Below are 12,593 nucleotides of genomic sequence, written 5' to 3' on the forward strand. Positions count from 1 at the left end.
TTTTTAGAATTTCCAATAAGAACTGTTTTATTAGTTACTAATATCTTACATTATTTGCTTTGAAATTCTGTGAGCTCACTCGCTGACACAATTATCCCTCGGTTAATAATATTTTTTTCCGCAGATGTTAGATTTGGAATCTTTGTGCAAGAAACTACATTTTGCACAACTGCTGGTTATAAGATACTGTCCAGTTTATGCACTCCAACTCAAATTTAGCTTGTGTCATCTTATTTTCCTGAACAATCTACCATCCGCCCAGCAGAACCTCCCTATATCTGATCTCTCCAACATTATTTAATCTAAAGAGCTCACTGGTATTGGATTATTTAACTCACATTCTATTTAATTGTGCAAGTTGTACTATATGGTATGTAGAAAGAAGGAACTGCAGATGCTGGATAATACATAAAAGTACACAAAATACTGGACTAACTCAGCAGATCAGGCAGCATCTCTGGAGAATATAGGTAGCTGACGTTTCAGGTCTTGACCCAAAACGTCACTGATCCATCTTCCCCAGAGATGCTGCCTGATCTGCTGACTTGCTCCAGCACTTTGTGCCCAACTTTGTAGTACGCTTTTCCATTCCTATCCATAGAGCTCCCCATTTTGATGTAGAGTGCTTGAGTTCCTCATGAACATTGGCCAGCCCATTCATCTCCCTAATGCAAAGCTGCATGAGTTACTGAGGATGGTGTTGAATTCCAAGCACATGACCTATGAAACATCGTTGTGACTAAAAGGCAATCTTAATCTCGTTTATAGCTGCACGCTTAATCTGAAAATCTAATTTATAAAATATGTGTTCCTACTTTCAAATATTTTTTAATGAAAATCTAAAGAAACTTCAAATATTATTTATAAACGACTATTGATTGTCGACAAGTTCTAACATAAGGTATTTTTGTTATGGTGTATTTTTAATTTGAGGTGATTTAACTATTTATTTTTAAGAAGGAACTGCAGATGCTGGAAAATCGAAGGTAGACAAAAATGCTGGAGAAACTCAGCGGGTGAGGCAGCATCTATGGAGCAAAGGAAATAGCCAACCTTCTTCAGACTGATGTGAGGGGGGGGGGGGGGGGGGATGAAGAAAGAAAGAGGCAGAGCCAGTGGGCTGAGGGAGAGTTGAGAAGGGGAGGAGAAAGCAGGGACTACCTGAAATTAGAGAAGTCAATGTTCATACCGCTGGGGTGCAAATTGCCCAAGCGGAATATGAGGTGCTGCTCCTCCAATTTACGGTGGTCCTCACTCTGGCCATGGAGGAGGCCCAGGACAGAAAGGTCGGATTCGGAATGGGAGGGGGAGTTGAAATGCTGAGCCACTGGAAGATCAGGTAGGTTAATGCGAACAGAGTGGTTTTGGGCGAAGCGATCGCCAAGCCTACGCTTGGTCTCACCAATGTAGAGCAGCTGACCTCCTCCAACCTCATCTAATGCATCCGCTGCTCTAGATGTCAGTTGCTCACCAAGCTGTATGAACATCGACTTCTCTAATTTCAGGTAGTCCCTGCTTTCTCTACACATTTTCAGCTCTCCCTCAGCCCACTGTCCCCGCCTCTTCCTTTCTTCTCCCCCCCCCCCCCCCCCCCCCCTCCCCCTCCCCTCCCCCTCCAGCCTCCACCTTCACAGCAGTCTGAAGAAGGGTCTCGACCCGAAACATTGCATATTTCCTTAACTATTTATTTTTGTGGGGTTTTTTCCAAAACCAAAATGTTAGTTCTTTGGGGTAACATGGAATTATTCCTATCCAAGTACTTGTAAGTATTGATCTATAATATTGCTGAGTTTGTTTCTGTGGATATAGGTAGTTCCTCAAAAGTTTTGTCTTCTCCCAGAACCTTCAGAAATCGCAATACTGTTGTGTGTGAAGCAGTGTTATATCCACTTAATTGTTCTTATTGTTCCTGTGTGGTTGGCTTACTTGATGCAGACAAGGAACATCATTTGCAGTGAAGTGCAGCGTTCTATGCTGGTGTGGGCATTTGTGTAGTGAGAGAAAGTGCCAGTGAATGCAAGGCGTATACAACAGAATATAACAGAATGCAGAAAGCTCGGCAGTAAAGCTGTTGGATGCAATCTGATTGGATTCTTCAAGGAGGTCACTAATACTTTGCAAAAGAGGCCTGAAACACAATTTACAAAATGCCCAAATTTACAAGCAATCATTTAGAAATGCTCTTTAAATCTAATATTTTGGGTTTTGTTCCAAACGAGGGAACTGTTTGATGATGCACAAGTCAAATTAAGGACTTTGGTCCCCTGAAACAGAGATGTGTATTTCATTGTGCTAGTCTCCCTTGTTCCAATTAACTATTTTGCTTTTCATCATCACAAAATCCATAGAATCATAAAGCTATATAACTCATTCAACACATTGTGTCTATCCAATCTGAAGGGGAACTATCTAACCTAACCCCTCCTCAGCCCCTCCCTTCTTAACCTTGTATCTTGTGCAACTTCCAAGTGCTTCCAAAGTGCATTTTCAATGGAAAAAAATGTTCTGCCTCCACTACATTTTCAAGCACAAGTTCCTGACCACCAGTGACATTTTTTTCTTTAATGCTTCCAACTGCTACTTTTAATTTTTGCCACCATGTCTCCTGGCTAAAGGAAAATAGATAGCTCCATTGCTGCCCCTGAGGCTGGTTTAACATTATGTTCTTCTTGGATAAATCACCCTTCTGCATGCCCCATTCCCAATTATTCTGCTCATTCAATCCAATAATGAGAGGCTTTTGTTTGCAAAGGAACAGTTTATTCCCCACACCTCTTTAATTTGATTTACAGGATCAGTTTACAGGGGTGGGGAGAGTGAGGTGGTCTTCAATATAGGCACAATTATATCAGCTGGGAAAAGCTTCCATTTGTCACATTAGCAGATCCAAACGCTTAACACAAAAGATTCAAGGCACCAAGTTCCAAGGCTATTGTAGTAAATGCTGATTATTCTTTGGATGAAGATAGGCTGTCATTAAATCCAGAGATGAGAAGATTACGTATACCTCTCAGCTATTCCTTTTGGACAGACCAGACTAAGGAATTCAATAGGGCAGACGTATACAGTTTATCACCCAAAAACGTAATTAATGACACTTGTGCTTTTGCTACTTGCCCTCTGGATCAGTGCAATATTTCCAATTCAAACAGGAGCATTCTAAAATAAAGTTTCAACATCAAGTGATTTTTTTCAGCACTGATTAGAAATCATTTTATTTTTTTCCCGTTGAGCCACTGACTGAGTTTATTATACTTTGTTCAGGTTAGATCTTACCAACAGTACATGTTTGCAAAATTGGAAAAAAAAGTTATTTTCCTCAGAAACGTAAAACAAAGTTCTTTTGATAGGGTCCAAAGAAAGTGGCTTTGGAATGGGCCATCTGTAAAGTACTATGATTGATGTGGAGGCCAATGACAGGATTAGATTATTCGTAAATCACCAATTTGGATGTTTAACACACTAAAGACCCCCAAAACAGGGTATAATACATAAGAAATGCAAGCCATCTTTTACTGAAAACTAGACAATATACATTGTCCATTATCAACAAGATTACATTTGCCTTTGCAAAAGGGATAGGTGTTATCCAATTTCTGGAAATTAAATGCTCCAGCCACATGTTCGTGTGTAAATTGTGTACAAGGGTAATATCGTCAAGTTCTAGACAATGACGGAGACCTGTTTACATCTACTTCTGTGCTGTGTATAGGAAGGCTTATTTATCCCAATAACACTAAAGATCATTGTGTGTGGGTTTTGTAGGACAGTTCAAGTGGGAAGATTCCATTTTAATGTGGTCTGTAGGCAATATTTCTATCTGACTGGTACTGACATCAATCCACTGTGGGGTTCCCTAGTGCAGAGTCCTGTGTGTGTGTAGACAACTCAGGTAAAGATTTTCTTTTTAAATATTGCTTTTACACCATATGAACTGACATTTGTGAAGCACTCCCTGGGACAGCACCGTACTGTCTGGCATCGCAGGCATTCTGTGGCTGCTGGCCAGGAGCGGAGCCAATCACATGCATCCCATCTATTCCTGTGGACAAGAACTGTCTCTCGCTGAAGGCCCCGTTAGGTGAGGAGGAACAGAGTAAAGTGCTTTGGGGTGCATTGTGTTTCTCAGGGCTGCCTGCCAATCTGGGCGAGGCGGAGAAGTTGTAGCCGTAGATATTATAGGGGTTGTGCAGTGAGAAGGCATTGTAGGAGCTCTGCTGGACATGACTACCGCTAAACATGTGAGATGAGGAGGTATTAGAGGCTGGGCTTCCCGCCTGCATGACGTATTGAAACTGGGAAGCAGTAAACGGAGGCAGTTGACTGCTGTACGCATCCATCTTGTTGTTGCCTTGTAATGAAGATGGGGCGGGCACTGCAGAAATTAACGAAGAAGTCCTCTGCGGCACGAAGGTTTCTGCAGGTTGTTGAGAAGACCCGTTTGGAGCTTGCAATCGGTTGTATCCACCCTCGGCTAGGGTAGGGTAACTCTGCAAGGAGCCCATGTTGCCTCGGGCACAGGCTGGATATTCAGACAGGTTTAAGTTGCAGAGCTGACTCTCCCTGCAGCCAACATTGAAGGTGTTGGGGGTAAGGTGGAAGGTTGGCGGGGAGCAAGATGGAGACAGCAGGTGGGAAGATGCTGAAGGGGATGGAGTTCCTGGGCTAGATGTTGTTGGAGAAGTTCCTGTACTACCTCCTGAAAGCAAAGACAAATGGAGAATGTTATAAAATAATTCCCAGTGTTAAGATTCTAGAGAACTGTAATCCTTCCCCAGAGAGTGATGCCCCTGTCCCACTTAGGAAACCTGAACGGAAACCTCTGGAGACTTTGCGCCCCACCCAAGGTTTCCGTGCGGTTCCCGGAGGTTTTTGTCAGTCTCCCTACCTGCTTCCACTACCTGCAACCGCCGGCAACCTCCGGGAACTGCATGGAAACCTTGGGTGGGGCTCAAAGTCTCCAGAGGTTTACGTTCAGGTTTCCTAAGTGGGACAGGGGCATTAAGATGCTACTCTCAAGATCAATAACTGGCTCCCAGGTAGGTAGGGTGGTAAAGGCAGCTTTCAGTGCATACTGCTTGTTCCATATTCGTCTGAGTGAAAAAGATTCCTATTACATCAGTCCTCTCTCACATTAAACCTATGCCCTCTGGTTCTTGATTCCCCTACCCTGGGTAAAAGACTCTGTGCATTCACCCTATCTATTCCTCTCATGATTTTACATAACTTTATGAGATCACCCCTCAGCCCCCCTCCCCCCCAAAAAAAAATACCCATTCCTTCTCTCCAGAGATGCTGCCTGCCCTGCTGAGTTGCTCCAGCATTTTGTGTCTATCTTCGGTTTAAACCAGCATCTGCATTTCCTTCTTACACTGTCCTAGCCTGCCCAGCCTCTCCAAATAGTTCAACCCCTGGCAACATCCTCGTAAATCTTCTCTATATTCTTTCCTACTTAATGACATCCTTTCTATAACGGATGACCAAAACTGAACTTAACACCCCAAATGTAACCTCATCCATACCTTGTACAACTGTAACATAATGCCCCTGTCCCACTTAGGAAACCTGAACGGAAACCTCTGGAGACTTTGCGCCCCACCCAAGGTTTCCGTGCGGTTCCCGGAGGTTGCAGGTGGTTTCCGGAGGTTGCAGGTAGTGGAAGCAGGTAGGGAAACTGACAAAAACCTCCAGGAACCTCCGGGAACCGCACGGAAACCTTGGGTGGGTCACAAAGTCTCCAGAGGTTTCTGTTCAGGTTTCCTAAGTGGGACAGGGGCATAACTTCCTAATTTCTATACTCAATACCCTGACAGATGAAGGCCAATGGAACAAAACCCTTCTTCACCACCCTAACTACCTGTGACGCCAGCTATTGAGCTTGAGAATGGTGTCTGAACTCAATGGGGAAGGGTTACAGCTCCAAACTAGAACCTTAATCATTGGTAAAATAAACGTATTTTAATGTTGAGATAAAGTAAGAACATAAAAACATAAGACAGCATGGAATGAGCAATAGTTATTTGATATATCAGCGCTCTTGGCTGAATCGACACATAGGCATTTGCTTAAGCTATCTAATCTCCCAAGAGACGGCTCTCTGTAAGTGCTTCCTGATTTTTCAAAGGCACTCGGATAAAATGCCAACATTTTCTGTGAGCCAAATATAAAAACGTTGCCTTTGAAAGGCTAAATCATTTACACCTCTTCCCACTTCAATCCCTTGCCTCAAATCCTCTTCAGAAGAATCATTGTCTCTGAAGGCATTTACCATCACATTTCACACCTATAAATCTCCATTCCTCTTTTCAATCTAATCCTTTTATGGCTCTTAGGTAAAAAAACTGTAGTTAGGCAATACACTATTAAATGCTTTTCCTGAGATTTACACTGCAGTTCATAAGATTATGTCTCTGATTTCTTATCTCGTTTGAATCCTGCACAGTATTTGCAAACATTCCTGTCTGATTAAATACTCAAACAATCTGGACTGGCCACATGTAAATGCCTTTCATTTTGTAACATCGAGAACATGATGTTGAGGCACAGGAAACTGCAGATGCTGGAATCTTGAACTAAATAGTGCTGGAGGAACTTAATGGGTCAGGCAGCATCCGTGAAGGAAATGGACATGTGATGTTTTTTGTTGGAACTTCTTTAGAATGTGATGTGAACTTCTGTACAGCATTATTCACACTCAGGAAGAAAATGGAGCTAGAGAACGCAGAGTGCTATGTTGTCTGTTGTACCAGGGTGAAACAAACACAAGCAGGCGTGGTTGTATTTGTAACACAGCCACATAAAACAGCCAGTGGGTCTGTTCCATCCATAAATGGGAGGGTTGATGGAGCCAAGACTCTTCACTGACAACGGAAACTGAGGTTTTCTGACTAGGAGTTAAGTGAAGTCTGTCATATTGGAGAGGCCCCCAGGCATGTCATTCAGTAGAGAGGGTAGATGCAGTTGAAAGACCCAGGGTAGGAGAATCAACAGCAAGAGCACAAACGTTTTTAAGGTGAAAGGGGCAAAATTTAATAAGAACCTAAGGGGCAACTTTTTCACACACGTGGTATACGGAACAAGCTGCCAGAGGAGGTAGTTGAGGCTGGTACTATAACAGCATTTAAAAGGTATTTGGACAGGTGCATGGACGGGAAATGTTTAATAATAATAAATTTTATTTATGGGCGCCTTTCAAGAGTCTCAAGGACACCTTACAAAAATTTAGCAAGTAGAGGAAAAACATGTAAGCCGAATGAAATAAATAGTAGAGACATGACTAGTACACAAATTAAAGACAGAATTCAATTCAAAACACAATATGAGGCAATTCAAGCACAGATGAAAAGGGAGGGGGACGTGGGGCTAAGGATAGGCAGAGGTGAAGAGATGGGTCTTGAGGCGGGACTGGAAGATGGTGAGGGACACGGAATTGCGGATCAGTTGGGGGAGGGTGTTCCAGAGCCTGGGAGCTGCCCTGGAGAAGGCTCTGTCCCCAAAACTGCGGAGGTTGGATTTGTGGATGGAGAGGAGACCGGCTGATGTGGATCTGAGGGACCGTGAGGGTTGGTAGGGGGAGAGGAGGTCAGTGAGATATGGGGGGGCCAGATGGTGGAGGGCTTTGTAGGTGAGGACCAGGATTTTGTAGATCCGGTGGGAGATGGGAAGCCAGTGAAGTTGTTTGAGGACTGGAGTGATGTGATGCCAGGATTTGGTGTGGGTGATGAGTCGGGCGACTGCTTTCTGGACCAGTTGGAGTCGGTTGATGTAGGTGGAGCTGATGCCAAGGAGAAGTGAGTTGCAATAGTCCAGTCGAGAGGAGATGAAGGCATGGATGAGTCTTTCAGCAGCGGGAGGTGTGAGAGAGGGTCTGAGTTTGGCGATGTTGCAGAGGTGAAAGAAGGAGGTTCTAATGACATGGCGGATGTGAGGCTCAAGGGAGAGGGTGGAATCAAAGATCATGCCAAGGTTTAGACAATAGACAATAGACAATAGGTGAAGGAGTGGGCCATTCGGCCCTTCGAGCCAGCACCGCCATTCAATGTGATCATGGCTGATCATCCCCAATCAGTACCCCGTTCCTGCCTTCTCCCCATATCCCCTGACTCCTCTATCTTGAAGAGCCCTATCTAGCTCTCTCTTGAAAGCATCCAGAGAACCTGCCTCCACCGCCCTCTGAGGCAGAGAATTCCACAGACTCACCAGTCTCTGTGAGAAAAAGTGTTTCCTTGTCTCTGTTCTAAATGGCTTACTCCTTATTCTTAAACTGTGGCCCCTGGTTCTGGACTCCCCCAACATCGGGAAGGGACCTGGCCAAATGTAGGCAGCTGGGACGTGTAGATGGGACATCTTAGTCAGCATGGGTGAGTGGGGCTGAAGGGCCTGTTTCCATACTCTATCCACCCAGCATAGAGTATTACAGCATAGAAACATGCTCTTTAGCCCAACATGTCCATGCCAGCCATGATGCCAAATCTACACTGGTCCCACCTGCCCCCCCATAGCCCATATACCTGTAAATATTTCCTTTCCATGTATGTCTACTTGATTTTTAGAAATTAATTTCCCTTTAAATGCTGGATCCTGATATCTGCATCTCAGTCTCTCTTCAGCTGAATAATAGAGTGAGCACCGCTCATCCTTCTGCTTGAAGAAGGGTCCTGACTCAAAACATTGCCTATCCATGTCTCCACAGATGCCGTCTGATCCACTGAGTGACTCCAGCACTTTGTGTTATACTCAAGGTTCCAGGTTCTGCAGTGTTCCTTGTGTCTCAATAAAAAATAAACAATTAGACTGAACAGTCTGCCAATAGGTTGGGAAGAAAAGTAGGTCATTATTTATACAACCAAAAGCAAGACATTTACAGTCAATAGATAGGGTTAAAAAAGGACATCATGCTGGGATAACTGAACAGGTGAGACATTGAACGGGTGAGGCATTGAACGGGTCAGGCATTGAACGGGTGAGGCATCTCTGGAGAACATGGATAGGTGACGTTTTGGGTTGGGATCCTTATCTAGGATGGGTAGACAGTCAGGACCATCCACAACCCCCCCCCCCCCCCCCCCCACCACGACGCTCCTCCTCCCCCCCCCCCCCCACCATCCCCCCTCCCCCCCCCCAAGGTGGACATATAGAAGACTAGAAGGGGCAAAGTATAAAGGAGATGTGTGGGGCAGGTTTTTTTGAAGCACAGGGTGGTAGATGATTTGAATGCACTGCCAGCGGTTGTGGTGGTGGTGGAGGCAGATGCAATAGTGGCTTTTAAGAGGCCTTTAGACAAGCACATGGATATGCAGGGAATGGAGAGATATAGATCGTGTGCAGGAAGAGGAGATTCGTTTCACCTGGCATAATGCTCAGTGTGAACATTGTGGGGCAAAGGGTCTGTGTTGTATGTTTATATGACCAAATATTCAGAAGATGGATGCTGGTTTGTCAGATAGTCAGGGAGTAGATGTGAAACTCATTACCCTATAGTCTGATGAAAACACTATGTCTTCTGTACTATGCCTAATTTTCAGGCTGAGAGCAATGACATTTTCTTCCTTGTATCATCTCTCAGAAACATTATGAATTAATATAGTAACGGTGATGATTTCAGAATGCAGCTCTGTGCTGTGAACCCAAGGCCTGTCCTGGGAGACCAGACTGAGGAAAGACAGAACACTGTTCGCCAGACCAAATATTATGGATTGTTAATAAAATACAGCATCTAACAGAATATAGTAACTATGTGGGATGAATCAAAAAACGAAAATAAATCAATCTGCCAACCTTGGATTCATTCCAATCCTTGGTTGAGAAGAACACTGCATTTGACTCAACTTTTGGCATTGGTACAATATTTTCCCAATGATCTTTTGCTATGACATCATAAAGGACTGTCTTGAGCAACAAGGATTTATTACATGTATAGAATGTGTCTCCAATTGGAAACAATGGGAAAGTGTGAGGGAACCTGCTCCATGCTTTGCTCTGGGCTGTATGAAATTGGCTCATACAAGAACCCTCAATTGGTTTTAGACAGGATGAAAGCAAAAGCTAGATTCTGTGCCAATTAGGCCAAAGGACAGCATAGACCATTATTAATAGAATTGAATTTGCCTACGGATGTTAATACAATATTTCCATATTGTATCAATTTTATGAAATTGGGGAATTAAAATTGTTTTGGACTCTTCACCATAAACAGGCCTTGTGCAATCTAATATGTTAGCAAATAAATATGGTATAGAAAATATTATCAATGCCTAGTCTCCCAGAAGAGGAAGTGAGAGATTTTTCCACCATTGTTTTTCATGTGGTTAGTTTTAAGTGTCAGAATCAATGGTGGTTTTCAGAAAGATGTACTTTACCGGAGAAAATAGAAACAGGTGAAGAATATCCTCAACCAGATCTCAAAGCAGATTTACATATTCTCCCTCAGCCGAGAGATCTGGATGAGCAGACTGAGATAAATAGTTTAGTTTGCTTAGTCATACAACATGGAGACAGGCCCTTCTGAGTCTACACTGACCATCCATCACCCGTTCACACTCGTTCTATGTTTCACACTTTCTCATCCACACCCTACACACCAGGCCAATTGATTGACAAACCCGCACGCACATCTTTGAGATGTGGGAGGAAACTGGAGCGCCTGGACAAAACCCCTGCAGTCACAGGAAAAACATGAAAACTCCACACAGACAGTTCACACCCGTGTTTCTGACGCTGTGAGGCAGCATCTCCACCAGCTGTTTCACCCAAAAACCTTGAAACAGTTTCAAGGTAGAATGGTAAAAATATCTCTATTTAAAATAAAATGAATATACCAATGTATTTTCTAATAGGCCGGTGCAGAACCAGCCATCCAATTACATCTGGAAGATGTTTGGTACCTATGTGTAGATTTCAACCCTTAAGGGGTTGGACAGGCTAGATGCAGGAAGATTGTTCCCGATGTTGGGGAAGTCCAGAACAAGGGATCACAGTTTAAGGATAAGGGGGAAATCTTTTAGGACCGAGATGAGAAAAACATTTTTCACACAGAGAGTGGTGAATCTGTGGAATTCTCTGCCATAGTTGAGGCCAGTTCATTGGCTATATTTAAGAAGGAGTTAGATGTGGCCCTTGTGGCTAAAGGGATCAGGGGGTATGGAGAGAAGGCAGGTACAGGATACTGAGTTGGATTATCAGCCATGATCATATTGAATGGCGGTGCAGGCTCGAAGGGCCGAATGGCCTACTCCTGCACCTATTTTCTATGTTTCTATGTTTCTATCAGGCACCAACATCATTAAAATCTATCAAGGAAGGATGGCACAGTGGAGCAGCAGGTAGAGCTGCTGCCTCACAACGCCATATACCCAAGTCGATCCTGACCACGGGTGGTGTCAGTGCGCAGTCTGCACGTTCCTCCGATCACCGTATACGTTTCGTCCAGGTGCAGGTTTGCAGGTTAATTGTCCTCCATAAATTGCCCCTTGTGTGTAGGGAGTGGATGAGAAAATGGGATAATATAGAGCTAGTGTGAATAGGTGATCGGCGTGGACTTGGGCCAAAGGGCCTGTTTCCATGCTGTATCTTTTTAATCATTCAAACTGGGATTTCAGTTTATTAATTTGTGAAGTGTAAGGAGGAACTGCAGATGCTGGTTTACACAGAATGTAGACACAAAAAGCTGGAGTAACATACAAACAAACATACAAAAAAATAGGTGCTGGAGGAGGCCATTCGGCCCTTTGAGCCAGCACCGCCATTCAATATGATCATGGCTGATCATCTAAAATCAGTACCCTGTTCCTGCTTTATCCCCATATCCCTTGATTCATTTAGCCCCAAGAGCTAAATCTAACTCAGCGGGATAGGCAGCATATCTGGAGAGAAGGAATGGGTGCTGTTTCGAGTCAAGACCCTTCTTCAGTCTGGCCAGAGACCAGTCTGAAGAAGGATCCCGACCCGGAACGTCACCCATCCATGACCTCCAGAAATGCTGCCTGGCCCGCTGAGTTTATGTTCGACGCATGATTCCTGTATCTGCAGTTTCTTGGCTTCGTGCAATTGGGTTGTAAGCTGCCCAAGCAGAATATGAGGTGCTGTTTGTAACCTCCAATTTGTATGTGGCCTCACTCTGACAATTGAGGAGACCCAGGACAGGCAGGTCAGTGATGGAAAAAGAAGGGGAGTTAAAATGATTAGTAACCAGGAAATCCAGCTGGCACTGTGGAAGAGTGCAAGAAATGAATAATTACACATGCAGGTTGGAGTATTCCAGAGGAGGAACTGGATACATAATCTAACAGGAATCATCTTAAGGGACAGTTAGAGTAGCAGTGAAAATGACTGTTAGAAATTCTATAGTCTTACAGGGAGGAGGACTAAAAGTCAGATCACGTTTCCTGGCTCATTTACCTTGCTGTTTTTGCATGTTGGTAAAATCTTCAAATGTGAGGGTCCGAACAGGAGGTCTCCAGAAGGCATATGTCTCCATGATGGCTTCTAAGCCAGTCCTGATCAAAAGAAAGCAAAGAGGAAATATAACTGTGTATAGCTTCAACACATACATCAATCTCCACACTGTCCCGTTTCCAGCTGGTGCATTTCTTTCT

At 43.9% G+C, this 12,593-nt stretch overlaps 1 protein-coding gene across 1 annotated transcript in view; it reads right to left on the minus strand.

The window, feature by feature from the left end:
- Positions 1–2,218: 2,218 nt before the first annotated feature.
- Positions 2,219–12,593, minus strand: part of tbx15 (T-box transcription factor 15) — a 104,003-nt gene continuing 93,628 nt past the window's right edge. The window contains exons 7-8 of the mRNA XM_033033448.1: positions 12,397–12,494; positions 2,219–4,699 (exon numbers count right to left, since the gene is read on the minus strand). Of these exons, the coding sequence (XP_032889339.1) occupies positions 3,921–4,699; positions 12,397–12,494 (877 nt within the window). The 3' untranslated portion in view covers positions 2,219–3,920. The remainder of the gene's footprint in view (positions 4,700–12,396; positions 12,495–12,593) is intronic.

Source organism: Amblyraja radiata, chromosome 14 (genome assembly GCF_010909765.2).
Source record: "Amblyraja radiata isolate CabotCenter1 chromosome 14, sAmbRad1.1.pri, whole genome shotgun sequence".
In the NCBI taxonomy this organism is placed as follows: Eukaryota; Metazoa; Chordata; class Chondrichthyes; order Rajiformes; family Rajidae; genus Amblyraja; species Amblyraja radiata.